Raw genomic sequence first — 20,335 nt, 5'->3', positions numbered from 1 at the left:
ATGGTTTAGGTAGCACTCAAAGTGAAAAACAGCATCAGTCACGTGACACTGTAGGGGCTCAAGTCATTGGGCTTCAGATGTTGGTAAGAAAAACCGTCCTTTAAAGTTAGTTGGACTCATGAATGATGATTCCAGTATGGCTGCAATGTACACTACTGCAACACAAAGATTAAACATGTTTACTTATAAGCAATAAGATATTCTCTCAAATTATAAGGCATTTTTGAAGACACCTTACTACGAAGGTCATTTTCCACAATTTCCACTTATAAATATATCGATAGCTGCCGTTTCATCTTTGAACCGTTCCAAACTTAGTTTAAAGTTGAAGAAAAGTTGAACCACTAAAGTTGAGGAAAGCTTGAGGGTGACTTATTTTCATTTTTTGACATTCAGCTAGTGAGAGAAAGTATTGAGGAAAGACTTTTGAGGATCTTTGAGGTGAAAAAGTGACAGAACACAAAGAATCCTATGAAAGTTATGGAGGTTTGAAAAAGTGTATCAAAGCATGAGAATTAAAGTTACTTTGAGAAAGTTATGGAGGTTTCAAGGGATGGCTTCCATGCAGTATGGACAACGTTTATTAAGGAAAAATGATGGGAAGAAGAAGAAGAAGCTGCTAGAAGTGAGGAGAAAGTGATGGAAAAAATTAGATATTTATTCTAGTTTATCTTATAGTTGTAATCAAAAAACATAAAGGGCATAAGATAGCTTCCAACCGTTTCTTTCATATTCTAGTCTTCCCAATATCTATATAGCTATTGTTTCATCTTCCAACTGTTCCAAACTTAGTTTATGGGTGAAGAGAAGTTGAATCACTAAAGTTGAACCGTCCTACACTATCTTAAGCAATGGCTTCATCTTCAAGCACACCCAATGTCTGTGACAATGGAGACCAAAGTATGGGTGATGATGAATACTCTAGCCTACAATCAAGGAAGAAATAGAAACTAGATCTTCAACTGCCTGCCGCACCAATTAGTTTTTCAATTGAACCAGGTAATGATCTGTGCTCTCCCTTACGGTTTAGGGATATATCACATGGTGGTAGGTATTGGGTAATGGAGAATGCCATGATATCGTGCGGGAAAGTGGTAGATTGGGAAAGCTTAAAGGAAAACATATACCTTGAGGGTGACTTATTTTCATTTTTCGACATGGGTAAACTTAAGGGTCTAAGCACCTTTCCATATTTTGATTATAGCCCGACTCTTGTTAGGGAATTTTACTCCAACATTCACCGGAGTGAAAAGGAATTTGAAAATCCTAGAGATTTTGACCCGTTTGTTTTGAATGTGTTTTTAAGAGGAATAGAGTTTACAGTGACTCCTTTTGATATTAGGAAGCTCTTGAAAATGGAGTACAGACACGGACAATACAAATCTCCCCCATCATATGACCCGTCCTACATGTGGGCCCAAGTGACAGGCAGAAGAGAACCATACACCATAGAGTCATGTTTTGCTCGTCATTTGAATTCTGCACTAGATAAGCTGGTTCATAATTTTCTGACATCCATATTACAGGGAAGGATCAGTCGTTTAAGACATGTTAGCGCTGAGGATCTATGGATGATGGAAACAATTGGAAGCTAGTTTGGCATGAATATTGCAGAATATATGATCATGAGAATGAGACAAGTTGCCATGTAGGAAGAGACGACCCTTCCATGCAGGAACATCATATCGGCTTTTGTTAAGAAGAAAGAGATATGGAGCAATAGGTATCTAGCTGATTGGACCAGTCGTAGGCCTCATAATCTTTCGTTTCGATGGCTCGTGAAAAGGGGATATGACTTGAGTCTTGATGAGCCATTGAACTCTATCGAAGGCAACCCAGTTCATCCTGCCCATGATACTCCATCTAGACAACCGTCTAGAGTTCCTATTTCCAATGATGTGATGTATAATATGCTTCTGAGGATTGATGAGAAACTTAGTAATCAAACTGCTAGAATGCAGGCATTGAAATTGAGGATACAAAATGTTGAGAATCTTCTAATGCAAAGAATAGATACAGTTGTTCTGGCAACAGAAGCACGACAGAATTGACTGTCCTCAGATGAGTTTCTTCGACATTAACCTCAGAGAAAAAGGAAGTCAGTTGTCATTAGTTCTGGCTGAGTCAACCATACCAGATGAACATTCATATTTGTCTTATGTTTGTATAACTGGATTATGGATACTGTAGTTTGTATTTCTCATAATTGACTTGTGGTATTTTGTTTTCTTTAAATTCCCTCAACATGTGCTTTAAATTTCATCTGGTTAAGGGTTTAGGGTGTTCAACTTGATATTTTGTTATGATGGTGCTTGGGGTTGAGTTATGGTTTGATATTGTCCATGATAATTGGCTTACCCTTATTCGAAGAACATGACACATGATAGGTGAGTCACGCGATGCAAGCTCAACTAGTCACGCGATCCCATATCATCTAGTCACACCCATATCATTTAGTCACGTGATTCAATAAGAATTTGTAACGCCAGTCCATATATATTACTCATGCGACTCCATATAACTAGTAACGTAATTTCATAATAGCCAGTCACGCGACTCCATTTTTCTACTCACGCAATTTTAGAATAAATACTCATGCCATTCTATAATAACTAGTAATGCCACTCCATATATATTACTCACGCAAGTCAATATCAACTAGTCACATGATTCCACAAAAAAGTCATGTCACGCGCTTCCATATTAACTACTAACGCCACTCTTATTCACTACTAATGGAAGTCAATATCAAACACTCATGCGATTCTAAATCTTAACGGTTCACGCTATCCATATTTACTACTCACATGATTCCAAGTGGATTAGTGACGCGATTCCATATTAACTACTGACATGATTCAAAATTTAGTACTCGCGTCACTCCATAACAAATACTCCCACGAATCAATATCAACTGGTGACGTGATTCCATCTCCACCATTCACGCAATTCAATAAAAGTTGCTTACAACCCTATGTCATGCAATGCAATTCAACATATCATATAGGCTATAAAGTAAAGAAGTAAAGGAGGGTTGGCATATGCAAATGAATGAATGTTGTCATGTAAATTGTGTAAAATACTAACAGACTTTACGATATGAATAAGAAAAAAAACAATGTTGTTCTTATTGAACTCGTATGCTTATCACATGAATAAATAGAAAGAATAATATGTAAATGATACACAAAAAGAATAATATGGAAATGATACAGAATAATGTTAATGTTATTTACAGATTAAAAAAGAATAAACAAATTAAAAAATTTAACAACTTAAGCTATTGGCAAAAATCTCAAGGGAAAACTTTGTTCGAATACCCTCTATGGCATTTGCCTTCAGCTTGTGATCCTTCGAGCCGATCAGCCACTGCAATGAGGCTATAACCCAATCCCCGTATTGTGCGAATCTTACTGTATCAGGGTCTTTTCATTTAACCTACACCTCATTCTCGTCAAAGCTCACTTTTAACGGCGCGAGTTGACAAAGTACCTCACCTTTTGGCATATAATGGGAAACAATGATGTTAGTAGACTCATCTGCTTATCACGCAAGCTAGACTTCAATGCTTCTTTTCGACTATACGATGAGTCCACTAACATCATAGTCCATTTCAGCAAGTTAGGGTGCACTACCACCCAATGGCCGTCGAAAAAGCACGGTATGAGAATTGAGTCAACTTCATGCCATGGCAAACCCCACGGAGGTCTCCCACCCCTTGCATACTCAAGCACATCGTCTGGCATAACCGCCTCACTCAGCTTGAATGTCTTCTTGATGGGGGAAGGCTGTATTTCTTGGCTCAGATGGAGCAAAATAAGCTGTCAATTACGTTATGCACAATAGTTAGATGCAATTAAGTAACCCTAAACCCCATACATTTGAATAATTACAACTCAGTAAAATATAATATACTTACATAAAATGTGGTGTCAACGATGCATATTTCTCTGCTTGTAGTGTTGTGGATGGTGCTCGCGCGCCCGCTTACACAACACACTGATGCATGCATCAATCTGTTGGTTGTCCATCAACTCTATCGGTATCTCCAATCGTTGAAAAAAATCAGGGCCCTCTTACCGTTCGATGCCCAGAATGTTAACCCTGCATATTTAAAATAGAGTTAAATTAAAATTATAGTGAGGTTACCTTACTATGAAGGTCATTTCTCACAATTTCCACATAATAATACCTATGTCAAAAGGTCTATGTAATAAATACCCTACAACCGTTAACCCTAATATGGTTTACTATTTTCATTTTACCTGGCTTGGTCATTTTTCAGGAAGGACTCATATCTATCTTTCAAATCGTCCTTCGCTTTGCGCTGGACTAATAGCGGGTTAACGTATAGGCTTCGAAGGTATTTGCTGGCCAAGATCACACGTGCATCTTCGAGCTCAGGTCGAGGTGGAGCCTCAGCAGAAGGTGTGATCTCACAATGGCGGGGGGCCTCTGCTAAAGTTGGGACAAGAGCAGGATGCGCGAAAGTTATAGTTTGACTACTCATAGGATGAGGTCTCTCTTCGACCTCAAACAGATGAGGTGGAGCCTTGGGAGAATGTGTGGGTTGAGAATGATGGGCTACCTCTACCGGAGATGGGATAAGCATAATATGATGTTCAATCAGGCTGCTAAGAGGTGAGCTTCGACCCTAAATGATCGAAAAAATCAAACACATTAGAACAGTGTATACATCGTACATGTTATAACTCACACGATGAATAACATGAAATCTCATACCTCAAAACAATCGATCAGGCGATCGACAATCTGATCCTCCAACCCTTGTAATGAGTGCTGGATATGCTCATGCAATGATTGCGTCTGCATCTGCATCGCCCGCTGGATCTCCAACTGCATTGACTGTTGGATCTCCAACTGCATTACATGCATCTGCATCTGCATATTCGTTTACAATGACTGGAGGTCTTTCTTCCACTGTGTCAGCATCTTTTGCATCTCTCGCTTAATGCTTGTAGTCGTTTACCGATGCAACTCCCGGTTGTGTGGCTCAGCATGAAGGGCAACACTTGAAGCAGGAGGAAGGGCAGCAACAAAAGTAAGAGGATAAGCAATAGAAGTAGCAACAGGAGAAGCACCATGAAGAGCTGCAGGAGGAGAATGAGGTGCCTTAATAGCACCGAACTCGGAATAGCCCTCCTCGTCTTTGGTGAGTCTTCGCTTAACGACTCATCGTATTGAAATTTTCGCTTTACGGTCCACTATTTTCCTCCTTTGCTAGGGATCGAATTTTGGGCAACCCTCCAACTTCCATAATATAATATATTGCTGCCCCTCATAGATATTGACCTCAATGTCCTCCTAGTATGCGGTCAACATCTCTTCTGCCATTGGCTCTAATGTCTTCACTGCCCATAACTGCACCAAAACATACATTGTCAACCCTATGACAATAAAACTAAAATTTAATAAAATTAATAAAATATGGTTTCTTTACTCACCTTGCCCTCTTTCTCCAATCTTACAATAATTGCGTGGAAGCTTGTAGGCCTCTCGTCACATTGCCATTTAAGCATTCTTGGCCAAACTTGCCCAGACTGTCGCTGTCTTTCGAATAAGCTTCTGATTTTAGGTATTGCTTCCAATGCCCAAAATTGCACATCAATTGTGTAACATTTTTACTCACCTCATAAATTCTTATGCGAAAACAATAATGATAATGATAAACATTAGGCTATGACAGACTACCTGAAATGCTCATATGAATCCGTATAAGTGGTAACGCTTCTTGTCTGCTTCGATAGCAACAGGAGGTTCGAAACCCCTCAGCAAGTAATCCACGACCAAACTCCACAAGTATGTGCCCCATGGGAATGCATTCCACTCGTCGATGTTCTTGACCAACGACAACAACCATGGAACCACAGATCGTCTGTAGTCTTGACCGAATAAAACATTGGTCGTGATCAAGACGAGGGCCATCTCACTCGCGTCTCCCTCCTGCCGAAACTGCCCTCTCTTGAACGTATCTAAAACCTATTGGATCTTCACCTCCTTCTCAAGTCCCCAATATCGTAGGTGAATTCCTCTAGGGAGAGCCTCGTAGGGATTGACAATGAAGGCCAGTAGGGGACCAAACTTCAATCCTGTCACTAGACAGAACTCCCTTTTAGAAAAACAAGCCTTCATTTTCCCTATTGCGAACCATAACTCTGCCTCCGTGGCATCAGGTTCGTTGATTCTGCGCAGCATTAGATTGTGCACGAGACTGGCGCAGAATAAACTCTTGTCTGCTTCGACATCCATCATGTGCCCGAAGCATGTTCTCTTAAAGTTTTCCAGCTCGTTCACTTGGCATAGCATCTCACGTATTACGTGCAGATGCGACCACTTACAGTGGATGTTAATGCTTGCATTGAACCCCCATCAGTGCCTCGGTACACAAAGTAAAGACTCCATGTTTTCCTGCTCTGTTCCTGTGCTGGCCATCTGCAACATAAAATATATAACATTCCCATTGTAGTCATGTCAATGCCATCATTATAGATTAACAAAAAAACTACAAAAATTTCTTAGAAATAGCCCTCCTCATAAGCTCACTCAAAAAATAACCTTAACAATATTTTTAACTGTTTTTAGACAACCCTGAAATAGAATAATTAATCCAAGTGTGTAGCATGGATTATTAAATAAATCAACATATACACATTAAAGCATTACAGTTGACCCAAAATAATACAGAATGAACCCATGCAGATAAATTTCATGTAATTATGACACTCGTGCAATTTCCTACAACAATAGTTACGCAATGCCTAATCAATTTGTCACGCAATTACTAACATTAAATCACGCAATGATTTGTAAACAAGTCACACAATTCTAAGAACAAGTAATCAAATCACGCACACACTAACTGACACCATGCCTGAACAATATTCATGCAATAACCTAGAAACCAGTTACGCAATGACCTATCAATTAGTAACGCAAAGTTAAACCCTTTTGCAATCACGTAAACCTTACGTGATCCTATGCCAAAATCCACTCACGCAAAAGGTGCCAACCACCTAAGCACGCCCTCACTCGCGTAATATCTAACAAAGGGTCATAACACATACATATCAATTAGTCACGTATGGCTGGTCACCTTTCCACCTCAACAACACTAACAATACCACCTTCATGTTTATATTCAAAAATTTTAAACAACAATAATATTAATATGAACAAGCAATATGTATAGGTTTATACTCAAAAACCTTAACCCTAAACATGAACAATAACCATTCTGTCAAAAACCTCCACATGGTTAAAAATAAAATAAAAAATTCATAAAAAAATATTATATCTTTTTCAGCGTAATGTCAACTTCTTCACACTGCTCAATATGTGAACTACCTTTATGCGAATAATAACTACTCCAAAAGGCTCCTACCACTGCCAAAATGCTCAGAAGTTGAACTATCGAGGAATACTTTTGACAGATTTGCTTCTGAGGATATGTACGGTCTCTTGATGAAAATCGAAAAGTTGTGGTCTATATAAAGGACATACTTGACCCGTTAATAGGTTTCGGGTTGAAGCGTGGAGCCTAGCGAATGGGTCGGTTTCATTAAGGACAATTTTGTCCAATTTTTTTTTCTCTTGGCTAAAAACAGATAAAATTATAGGGAGGATCATTCTCAAAAACGCCTTATGCTTGAGGTCCAATTATGAAAAATACCCTTATTTATTTCCAAATAGTTATTAATTTTTTATTTTTTGAGAATGACAAGCTACCATGTGAAACTATTCTGCTATGATCAGATCTTTCAAGTTGTAACAATTGGTCCAAATAAATTATCCTTAGGGGTTTCGTATAATAACAAGTTTCATTTCATTAATTGGACTGAATTAGTTATAATGGAAATTAACACTCTTTTATATCTGAACATTTTACTAATTGATTAATGTACGATTCATTTTCCTCAAATTCAAAAAAAAAAATCAAAACGATTTTTAACTACTTATAAAATCATAAAAAAAATACTACTCCCAAGACAACAAAAGTATTCAACATCCTAATTGGTTGCAACATATGAAATTGCCCACCACCATGGCTTCTGTTATCCTTATTTTTATTAAAATTACTAATTAATTTATTAATCTATTAACTTTTAAAATATGGTTATTTTAATACTTCATACTAAATAGTAGTTTGATTTTTATGTAATTAATATTTAAATTTAACTTTTTTATCAATTTTTTTCAAATTCGACTGCTTTTTTCCATTTATCATTATTAATTCTAATTGGAAGAACTATTCTTTCAAAACTATGAATGAAGTCCTTTTCAAATATACTATTTTTTAAAATTTAATTTAATCATATATTTCAAAGTTGAAAAACGTTGACTAAAAAGAGTTCATATTAAAAGAACGAAAGGGTATCAAACACGATGAACTATGATACATTGGGAAAAGGAAAATCATAAAGTGATAGCATGAACATTGTGATAAGATCATCATCATGGATACCAAATACTAGCTTAGGGAACATAATACTTAGTAGTAATATTCAAGGAAACCTAGCTTGTGAAACGATCTGAATGAAACATGGAATACAACACCATGCATGTTATTTCATGTGACATTCCATCGATCTCTTTGACTTCAAATAAATTTTATTCTTTCTTAGCATGTCTTTGGTAAAAGGCTTTTATCCTTCCAAGTCCTTCTTCAAGAGCTGAGATTTCACACGCAAAAGTTATGCGAAGCCAATTCTTCATTCCAAAAGCTATCCCTATATAATTTTGTGTCAAAAGATGACACAGGAAGCAAGCACAAGAACATGATCACTCAATTCAATTACAACCTCAATTTATCTTTTGAGTTTTATTTCAGTATTGCTCTACATATATAAATATAATTAGAAACATCAACTCTTGTTCAAGAAACTAGTTGAAGAATTTTTCATATCTTACCAGCTGGGACAATAATGACTGACTCCTCTTTAGCTAGCTTTTTGCAGAAATCCATGTCATCGTTAATGTCTTCCAACAGGGAAATGTTCAGCTTCACCTGCAACATATGTTATTGGGAGATTTTTTATTTCCATTCTCATACACAAAATTATAAGGATTATTTTCTATGTAATCTTTCTTTATTAACTTTTACTTTACTTGTACTCTAAGAAAGTTTAAAATTAGAATACTTCCTTTTATGATATTTACATTGTTTTTACTCCAAGTAAACCTTGTATATATGTCTTCATCTTATTAATGAAAAGTAGGGTTTTCTGTTTCTATTCTTTTGAGATATTTTATTTTTCATGGTATCAAAGCAGGTTACAAAACCTTGATTTTTTTTAATGGCTGAAGATGATGCAAATAATGAGAAAGACAAGAGTATTGAAGAATTGGTGGCAAGTGCGAGTGCTAATCAAAGCAAGGCCATTAATACCACTTCTCCATACTACTTGCTTTCATATGATCATTCAAGTCTAATTTTTGTGACGCACCCTCTCAGTGAAAGTAAAGATAATTATTTCACATGGAGGCATAGCTTTATGAACGCACTCTATTCCTAAAACAAAGTAAGTTTTGTAAATGGAATGATAAAAAACAGAATGTTGATTCCTCGAATTTACAATCATGGATACAATATAATGCAATAGTTCTTTCATGGCTTACAAATGCACTTGCTAAAGAACTTCAAGGCAGTGCTGTTTATGTTGAAACTATGCGAGAAATATGGAGAGATTTGGAAGAAAGATTTACTTGAGGAGTAACCTCTAGAATGTACGAGTTGAAGTGCGTCATAGCCTTTTTACAAAAAGAGAAATCTTTGATCTCGTGCTATTAGGGTAAATTGAAAACAATTTAGGGCAAGTTACAGGGTCTCAATGCTGTCTCGTTGTGTAAATGTGGATGCACCTATGGTGGGGTGAAAAGAATGCAGTCTATGCGTGAAAAAGAAAAGGTTTTTGATTTCTCGATGGGACTTGATGAAGAATATTCAACTGTACAATCTCAAATATTGAGTGTTGATCCATTGCCAAATCTTAAAAAAGCATATGCCATTACAGCACAAAAAGAGAATCAACGTTCAATCATTGCAACTCGTGCACCCATCATTAAAGCTACTACCTTGTTAACTAAGGAAAATGAATCACAACAAAAGAAGAACGATGATGGGAGCCATGGTCGATTTCCATCATGTATCCACTGTAGGAGGTCAAACCATAATAAAGAGAATTGTTACAAGGTGATTGGTTATCCATCAAATTGCCACAAATTGGGAAGGAAGAGCAATAACAAATTAGTGGTGATCAATCGCATACCCATGGAAATCAATGCGACTGCGACATTGCTACAAATATGTCTTCTAAAGTTGCTTTTGCCGTCACCATGGATGAAGTTGGATCACCCGTCCCAGGTTTGACTTATGCGTAACATCAACAATTACTAGCTCTACTAGGTAGTCATGGAATATCAATAAGAAACCCATCTGGAAACATGATGGCCTCTAATTTTTTTGATAAGAAAAACAATGAATGAGTTGTTGATACAAGAGCCATAAATCATATAACCTCTTTATCAAATGTGTTATCAACCCACTATACCACCAGTACAAATTCCTAATCGTGAAACAATAGAGATTCATGCATTAGGCCAAGTTGGTCTTGGAAAAAGATTAATCCTTGAGTGAGTCCTTGGGTTCTCTATTCTTGTTTTAATGTATTGTCTGATAGTAAATTGACACGTGATTTACATTGTATGGTAACTTTTTGGTCGAATTTTTTTGTGATTGAGGCCTTACCCTCCAAGAAGCCGATTAGAGTGGGTAGAGAGTGAAGTGGTCCTTATTACTTAGAGTCGATGAGAAGGGAGAAGGCATTGATAGCTAGCAATTTAGTTAATGCAAGTTTATGGCATTGACGCTTATGGCATTTACTAGTAAATCTTATTCCTTTGGTTCTTATTTTATCTATTTCTTTTGATTGCAATAAGACTTTATTTTGTGATGCTTGTTGTAAGGCAAAACAATCATGATTATCTTTTCCCATCAGTACAAATAAGAATATGCATGCTTTTGACTTAGTACATTGTGATATTTGGGGCTTATGCAAAACAAAATCATTCTTTGGATCTCACTTTATTCTGACTATAATAGATGATTTCAATCGAGCAACATGGGTCTTCCTCATGAAATACAAGTCAAAAACTGAAATGTATCTATTACAATTTTACAATGAGGTTTATACACAATTTAAAGTACAAGTTAAAATTCTATGGACAGACAATGGCTTAGAGTTTACTTATGATGATTTAATGACTTATTATTTTGATCAAGGCATGGAACGTTAATCTAGCTATACAGACACACCACAACAAAATGGAGTTGTTGAGCGAAAGCATAAGCATCTTTTAGAAGTTGCACGAGCATTGCGATTTCAAACACATCTTCCTATTTCATTTTTGGGTGAATATGTTCTTACTTTAGCATACTTGATCAATCGTATGCCACTCTTTGTTTTACAAAATAAAACTCCATATGAGGTTTTACTCGAAAAGAGTCTTAAATATGATCATTTGAAAAGCTTTGGATATCTTTGTTACAAGCATAAAAATAGCAAGCTACGCAACAAGTTTGCCCCAATTGCTAAATCGAGTGTTTTTATTGGGTATCCTAGTGGGCAAAAAGGATATAGAATTTATGATCTTAAAAGTAAAAAGATTTATGTTTTGCAGGATGTTCATTTTTTGGAAGAAATATTTCCATTTGCAATTCCTTAGTAATAAAAATTGTATAGCCACTTAATTTGGGTCAAACTACCATATTGGACAATTCATTCAACCATGTAGTGCCCAATGTCTCCGAACTTGGGCTTAATGAGTCATCTATAAGCATCAACCCATCTATTAGTTTAATAGGGCATGTGTCTTATAACAATAAGCTTGTAATAGACAAACCCACATCGTTAGCAATTACACATGGGTCTACTATGACTGGGTCCACTTCCTTCATTGATCCACATGAATCCTTTTCACCTGTTAGTCTGGGGTTTGAGTTAGTTAGATCCAACTTGTCAACCACAGTAGCCTTCTCATCTAACCTAATTGATTCTAACTTGGTCAATGTGTCAGAAAATATTATTTTAGAAGCTTTCATTATTTACAACAAATGGCAAGTTTCATGCTCTTTGTCTGGTTATGATTATGTTTTGCCCCCCTCTCTTGCTCCTCCAAGTATCATGCCACTTTCAACTTTTCCTTCAGCCAACTCAACGGTACATCCTCTCTCATAATTTATTTATTATTTTAAATTTTCTCTCAGTCACATGCCTTTTTAGCAACCATCTTGTCCACTAACGAACCAAAATCATTTTTTCAAGTAGTCAAACATGCACATAAGAGGGAAGCCATGGCAAAGGAAATTTTCGCTTTGAAAGCAAATAATACTTGGACTTTGCAACCTTTACCCATAGTAAACGAGATATTGATTCAAAATGGGTTTACAAAGTTAAATATCAACCAGATGGAAGTATTAAGCACTACAAGGCATGTCTTGTTACTAAAAGTTACACTCAAATTGAGGATATTGATTTTCATGAGACATTGGCTCTCGTTGCCAAATTAGTCACCGTACATTGTTTGCTAGCACTTACTTAGATTAAGCATTTGGAATTATATCAACTAGATGTGAACAATGCCTTTTTACATGGTGACTTGGAAGAAAAAATCTATATGAAGATTCCACAAGGGTTTGCTAAACAATGGGAGTAACGGGTTTATCGTTTATAGAAATCTATACATGGATTTCATCAAGCATCTCAAAATTAGTATCACAAGTTTACCACTTCTTTTCTTGCCATCGGTTTTCAACAATTAGACACAGATCACTCTTTGTTCATCTTCTTTCATGGTGGAAGATCTTTTATTGCAGTTCTCACATATGTTGATGATGTTACCATCACAAAAACATATTCTGATCGCATTTCTAAGTTGAAACATTATTTGGATGCAAAATTTCACATTAAGAATCTTGGCAAACTTAAGTACTTTCTTGAAATTGAAACAGCATGTTCTCAAACAGGTATTCCATTAAGCCAATGCAAGTATGCACTTAATATCTTAACCGAGAGAGATCTCACAAGTTGTAAGCCAGCCAACTTTTTCATAGAGCGATAGCATAAGCTTTTACTCGACTCTTGTGAGATTTGTGCTGATCTCGAGCAATATCGTCGACTAGTAGGTCATTTACTTTATCATACCATCATTCGTCCAGATATTAGCTATGTAGTACATATTCTTAGCCAGTTTATGCATGCCTTATGACAACCACATCTTGATACTACTTATAGGGTGTTATGTTATCTCAAAGGAACCTCAAGACAAGGTATTTTATCTTTCAGATGGTTCATTGTCTTTGCGAGCATATTGTGATGCAGATTGGGCAGGATGTTTGATGACACGTAAATCTACTTGTGGCTATATTATCTTTTTTAGGTCTTCTCCCATATTAAACAAACGGTGGTTTCCCAGTTCTTTTGCTAAGGCTGAATATCGAGACATGGCCACCACTACTAGTTAGATCGTTTGGCTAATATGGCTCTTACGAGATCTTGGAGTGACACACACTGCACCAGTTCCCTTGTTTCGTGACAACCAAGCTGTTATTCACATCGTAACTAATCTAGCGTTCCACGAACAAACAAAGCACATAGAAATAGATTGTCATGTCATCTGACAGCACATTTAGTTACAAACTATTGTTAGTCAGCTTATTTCTTCATAGAACCAATTGGGAAATATATTAACTAAAGTACTGGAGTATGATTAGTTCCATAAATTGTTAGTCAAGTTAGGCATTTCTACCTTTCATGCTCCAACTTGAGGGGAGTATTGAAGGATCATTTATTTCCATTCTCTACACACAATTATAGGGATTATTTTCTATATAATCTTTCTTTGTTAACTTTTACTTTACTTGTACTCCAAGAAAGTTTAAGATTAGAATACTTTTTTTTATGATATTTACTTTGCTTGCACCCCAAGTAAACTTTTTATATGTATATGTCTTCATCTTATTTATGAAAAGTAGGATTTTCTAATTTTATTCTTTTGAGATCTTTTTTTTCATATATTAACAACTAGCAGCATATTCTTCATGTTCTGCACACAAAATATAAAGAAGATTGATAGCCTCACCATTACAAACATGGACCCTTCTGGTTTCTTTGCACAACTTAGGCAAGGTACCTCCTTAATTCCATTATAGCATATCTCTGCAGCCTCTCTTAGAGTAACAATGATTTTCGAAAAGAAATCATCCTTTGTATTCTCCAAGATGTGGGGAACTGCTCCCTAATGCATAAAACAAAATTATATGTATTCAAGAGGAGAAGAAAGAGAATTAAGAATGACAATGATAAAGCCTTTTGTTCAAAGTCAAACTTAAAAGATCTGTTCCAAGATAAACAGTCAAGCAGATAAAAGTGCACTTGCATTTGCCACACCAAGTGATTAGCATTTAGCCAAAGGGCTCTTTAGTACGACAACTTCATTGAATTGACTTAAATTTGTTCTAGCTCTTTTAAAGTTAATATCTTTTTCAGAGACATAGGTATTTTGAATCACAAACCTGAATGAAGGTTGCAGGATTAGCAGTGATATTGAGATAGCCTGTAATTGAGTCCACAATCTGAAAATAGTTCAAAAAGAACCATGCATTATTCTATAAGTTTGCTGTTTAGATACTTGAATTATGAAAGAAATTACAATTAAAAGATGTATTTCAACTGTCAAGCCAGAGAGATTGTCAGAATTCAGCAAAAGAAAAAAAAATAAATAAAAGGGCTAACCCCTAACTTTCGAAGGATGCCATTAGGATCACTAGTCACAAGCCAACCAAGTCGCCAACCAGGAACGATCCATCTCTTTGATATAGACCCAAGAGTGAGGACTGGCACAATTGATCCAAACACTGCCATTGGAACAAAGGGAGTGCTCCCAAATGTAAGATGACCATAAACTTCATCAGCAATTACCAGAATTCCAAGCTTTCTTGCTGTCTCTGCAACCTTACATTCAAGATATCAACAATTCCTATTGTCAACATCAAAAAGGTATTGAACAACTAATTCTGAAAAAAAACTCTAAACAACAAACATCAGGGAAAACATAATGAAATAAAAGCTTTTAGACTTTAAATCCTTACCCTTTTCAAATGTTCGTAGCTGTAGACAGTTCCACAAGGATTGCCAGGGTTTATAATAACCATGGCAACAGTCTTCTATTCCGCAAGAGCTTCAACGGCGTCAAGGTCAACCTCCCAACCCTTATCAGGAAGAAGATTAAAATGACGGACTTGAAGATGGTTATGTGCAGCACGAGATTCATAGAATGTGAAGCCTGGTCTTGGGAGTAAAATGTTGGTACCAGGGAGGGCAATGGCTGCTAATGCAACTTCAATTGCTTGTATACATCCACTTGTAGGATAAATATCATCCGCAGATAACTTGTATGGAAGGTCAAGATTGAGATAATCTGCAATAGCCCTGCTATAATCTTAAAATTGTGTTAGGAATTCGTTACAGATTGTGTCAGAAGACATACTAGCTGTATATAATTTCAAAGAATAAATAGAAGGAAAATATAAAATGTAAATATATAACAGGAGTCTTTGAAAGAAAGTTTCCACAAGGAAAATGATACGAGTATGTTTACCTTCTGGCAGATGGAACTCCAAGAGGAGTTGCATAACCATTATACTTGGCTGAATGGAGGGCATCAACTATGGCATCTTCTGCTATTGTAGAAGTCCTAAAGCATGGAAATTGTGAGGGATCGCCATTGCCAAGGGGAACGATGGGTCTCGGATCATCTGTTCTGAGATTTCCAATTACCAGGTCAAGAACACCTCGCAGACTGATTGCTGATGCCGGGTTCAGCTCTTTAATACACTGGAAACGCCATTGCTTTGAGCCATTTTCCATCTTTTTGCTTGTTAGTGTTTAAAAATTGAGTAGTGGTGTGCAGTCTGCATTATGCAGAAGTGACACGATGGCCAGATATGCAGCAGCATTACCGACAAAAGAAAACAAAAGGAACAGACAAGAGCATTATTTGGACAACAGCCTTGATTTTTTGCTTCTTTGCACAAAAGGAGGGTAGCACGTCCTTTTCCATCTTTTACAAAGAAACTGTGCAATTCGATCACAAGAGCCAACCGTTATGGATTTAAAAAGGTAAATACAAGTATTTGATTTATTATTCGGTACATCATCCAGTCTAAAGAGAAAAAAAAAATTAAAACACGAGTCATACTTGAACCGACTCAAGTCCATAAGGTCCAATGCTGTCTAGCCCATGGAATTTGGATTCAAAGCCCAACTTGAGGCATATATTTTTTGGCCCATTTTATGTTACTCATTTAATTTCTAATTATGTTTATTTTTTAAAAATTATGAATTTATTCAAGATACCTTAATTTAGGAGTAATAAAAGTGATAAAATTAAAAGTCTTAGTTGAATAAATCGAACAAAAACATTGCAAGTGGAATTTTTTTAACATTTTTCTAAGCAAAAATAGTTGTAGGGTCTTACCGAAATTAATGGGGAATCTCAAAAATTATTTTGTAAAGAAGATTATTTCTAAATAATTATAAAAAAACATGTACATAATAAAATAAATGTGTAATAAATAAATTGCAAATAATTTACTAATTGCATCATGATATTCATTTTGCACCACCATAGGCATTCAAATTAAATTATGCAAGTAAATAAACATCAACCAATGATGGAATTTTTAAAAAAAATTGTAAGTGATAATTTTCTTGAAAATTCCTAAGTGAGGAGAATTTTTAAATTCTACCAAAAGTACTATTGAATAATTTAAAAAATTTTCCAATATCAAGGGTTTTCATTTATCTTTAAGACAAATAAAAAAAAGTAATAAAAATCATAAAAAAAGAATAAAAGATTTAATTCAAATATTTTTTATATAATAGCAAATTAATCTGACGATGAGTCTTTTCAAGGAAATAAATGATTTCTTAAATAATCTTGACATGACTAGATTATTCTTAATTTTTGCCCAAAGTGTTTGGAAGACTTAGGAAAAGTTTTCATTTTTTTAATAATAGGCATAAAAGAGAGAAAAAGAATAAATTGTATTTAAGAAAAATAAAATATGAAATTAATCACTATTTATCAAGTCTAAAATAAGATAATACATAATTAATTGATACTATTCTTTAAAATGTCAATACCTTTCCCGTGCATAATCGTACCCTCAAATCCAAATCTATTTCATAAACCTAATATTATCCTTTTTAATGAACCTAAGTCAAATTTAAGATTCTATTGAATAAAATAAACTTAATTAAGTGACCAATCATACTTAAATAAAAACAAAATTTGTAACGACTCTTCTTAACCTTAGAGTCAAGGTACATGCTGCATTAGAGGCAGGTGATTTCTTTGTCCTCTCCAACACTATCTTGCTATGTTATCTAGCTATATCTTTCTCAATTTGATCACCAAGGGTGGAAGGTAAGCCAACAATAAGGGGGCCGTGACACTCCTAAAATTTTTAAAAATATTTATTTCTTATATATATTTTATCAATGACTCCCTTAAAATTTTTGAAAATTTTTATTTATTATATATTTTTAATGGTCCACTCAAAATAATTTTTTATTTAATAATTAATATAAATAAAAAATAATAAAACAACTTCACAAAGTTACTTAACTTTACCCTAATTTAAGTTTTTCCACACATCTTTTTTTTTTCTCTTCTCTTTTGTGTCTTTTTATTTTTATTTCTCTGTTCTCGTAACTCACCACTAAAACACACCTCATTCTTCAAAAAGATTTATAAGCTTGTGAGCTTGGACAAGGAAAGGTAGAGACCACTCACCATCATTGTGTAAAATTAAGAGGAGGTAAGGTTTTCTTTTTCCTTCTTCTTTCTATTTCTATTATTTAACTATTATGTGAAATCTTATATTTCGTATTTAACTATTTATATTTTATGCATATAGTTTTATATTTAATATTTTAAGTTTAAATATAAATAAATAAGAATATTGGATGTTGACTGTATTATTTTTTTTAAGTTTGATTAAAATATAAATTGAAAATAATTGACAAATTTTTTAAAAGACAAGAGGTAGATTGTTCAAATGATTTTCTTACGCTTGAGCCAGCAAGCCTTAATACTTTAACTCATGAACAAGGACAGTGTGAATTAAAATGTGAAAGGCTCAATCTTGAAGAAATTGATGTTTTTCCATATAAAACCTAATCTTGGATTATTACCAATGATATGGGAATTTCCTATCAATCAAAGGGATGAAATTCGTCGTGCTTATCTCAAACGTGGTCAACCCATTCTTAAGACGTATCCTTTATCAGATGATGATCATCCTCATCGTTTTCAAGCTTCTTGCTTTGAATTATATCCTTCTTAGTTGGAGTATTTTTGTGACAAAGATGCTGTATTTTATTTGCCATGCTACTTTTTTGGTAAGAACACCTCTAATTATCCAAGTTCAAATGCATTTATTGAAAAGGGTTTCAAAAGTTGGAAAAAAGTAAATAGTGGAGAAAATTGTCCACTTTTAAATCATGTTAGGAAAAATCCAAATTCCCCACATAATGTTGTTGTAAAATCTTGTGAGGGTTTATTGAAAAAATCCCAACATATTAATAGGCTTATCAAAAGACAAGCATCAGAAGAGATCTTGAATTATTGGCTTGGGTTTAAAGCTTCTACAAATTATGTTAAATGGTTAACTTTTCAAGCTTGTACATTTAAAGGTCATGATGAAAGTCCATCCTCAAAAAATAAAGAAAATTTCATTGAAATGCTGAAATTCTTAAGATCTTACAATGATAAAGTTCATAAGCTTGTCTTGGAAAATGCCCCACAAGTTGCTAAGTACACATCCAATGATGCTCAAAAGGAGATTTTGCATATTTTGGCTAATATGGTGAGAAATTCAATTAAAGAGGAAGTGGAAAATGCTAAGTTTTGTATTATTATTGATAAAGCTCGAGATGAGTCTAAAAAAGAGCAAATGGCTATTATTTTGAGATTTGTTGATGGTGATGGTTTTGTTCAAGAACGTTTCTTTGATCTTGTACATGTTAGTGATACTAGTGTAATGACTTTGAAGAAAAAGTTAATGTCTATTCTTTCTCGTTATAACTTTCAAGTTGAAAGTATTCAAGGTCAAGGATATGACAATGCTAATAACATGCATGATGAATGGAATGGTTTACAAGCTTTGGTACATAACGATTGTCCATATGCATATTATGTGTATTGTTATGCTCACAAATTACAATTAGCATTGGTTGCAGCATCTAAAGAAGTAGTTCATATTCATGAATTTTTTACACAGTTTACTTCTATTGAAAATGTTGTTAGTGCTTCTTCCAAAATGCATGACCAACTACAAGCTACTTAAGCAATTGACATTGCAAACATGATTGTTAGTGATGAACTTGAAACAAGTAGATGAGCAAATTAAGTGAGATCTCTACAAAGAGTTAGAGATACTCAATAGAGCTTACACTTTCATTCTATTTGTACCTAGATGAGAATGTTTGATACAACCTGCACTTTTGTTGAAAGTATTGTTGATGAAGGGTCAATTATTCACAAAAAGGTGATGCTTATGCTACTAGTAAAATATTAGTATCATTTGAATTTATTTTTATATTACACTTGATGTATGAGATCATGGGAATCACTAATGTTCTTTGTCAAGCATTGCAATTATGCTTTAAGATATTTTAAATGCAATTTATCTTATTTTTACTACAAAATCACTCTTTCAGAAGTTGAAAGATGATGAATGGTCTAATTTACTTGAGAATGTGAAAAAATTTTGTCAAAAAACATGAGATATAAATTCCTGACATGGGTGCACGATATATCTTGGGCAGAGGTCTATCTCGTCAACTAGATGTAACTATGGAACATCATTATGAAGTTGATGTATTCTTAATGATAATAGATTCCTAGTTACAAGAATTGAACTTGAGATTCAATGAGCAAGCTGTGGAACTTTTAACTTTAAACATTACGTTGGATCCTAATAACAATTACAAATCATTCAATATTGATAATATCTGTAAGTTAGCAGAGATTTTTTATTCTCAAGATTTCACAGAACAAAAAAGACTTATTTTTAGTTTACAATTGAGGCATTACAAGTTTGATATACCTCATCATCAAAGTTTTGTAGATATTAAGACACTTTCTAAATTGTGCCAAAGATTAGTCGAAACAAAAAAGTCTAAAAATTACCACTTGATTGATAGATTAATTCATCTTATTTTGACTTTTTCGGTTTCCACAACAACTACAA

At 34.7% G+C, this 20,335-nt stretch overlaps 1 protein-coding gene, 1 long non-coding RNA gene and 1 pseudogene across 3 annotated transcripts; 1 reads left to right on the top strand and 2 right to left on the bottom strand.

Annotated features, from left to right (window-relative positions):
- Positions 1 to 3,218: 3,218 nt before the first annotated feature.
- On the bottom strand, positions 3,219 to 4,608 carry LOC148764039 (uncharacterized). The gene is made up of 3 exons (XR_016024770.1): positions 4,266 to 4,608; positions 3,920 to 4,104; positions 3,219 to 3,821 (listed from the first exon to the last, which is right to left on the bottom strand). It is a non-coding gene; the product is annotated as an uncharacterized LOC148764039 (long non-coding RNA).
- Positions 4,609 to 6,156: 1,548 nt separating this feature from the next.
- On the bottom strand, positions 6,157 to 16,081 carry LOC18608751 (nicotianamine aminotransferase 1-like; annotated as a pseudogene). Its single transcript, XR_016024855.1, has 7 exons — positions 15,676 to 16,081; positions 15,167 to 15,506; positions 14,811 to 15,029; positions 14,591 to 14,650; positions 14,158 to 14,313; positions 8,929 to 9,025; positions 6,157 to 6,453 (listed from the first exon to the last, which is right to left on the bottom strand). The product of XR_016024855.1 is annotated as a nicotianamine aminotransferase 1-like (transcript).
- Positions 16,082 to 18,823: 2,742 nt separating this feature from the next.
- LOC148764038 (uncharacterized) lies at positions 18,824 to 19,429 on the top strand. Its single transcript, XM_088803526.1, has one exon. It carries the CDS (start codon positions 18,824 to 18,826, stop codon positions 19,427 to 19,429), a length of 606 nt encoding a protein of 201 aa, XP_088659652.1.
- Positions 19,430 to 20,335: the final 906 nt, after the last annotated feature.

Source organism: Theobroma cacao, chromosome 2, assembly GCF_053813885.1.
Source record: "Theobroma cacao isolate CCN51 chromosome 2, ASM5381388v1, whole genome shotgun sequence".
NCBI classification, from domain to species: domain Eukaryota; kingdom Viridiplantae; phylum Streptophyta; class Magnoliopsida; order Malvales; family Malvaceae; genus Theobroma; species Theobroma cacao.
Note: the sequence above shows the minus strand (reverse complement) of the source record. Positions and strands in the feature narration are given on the sequence as shown.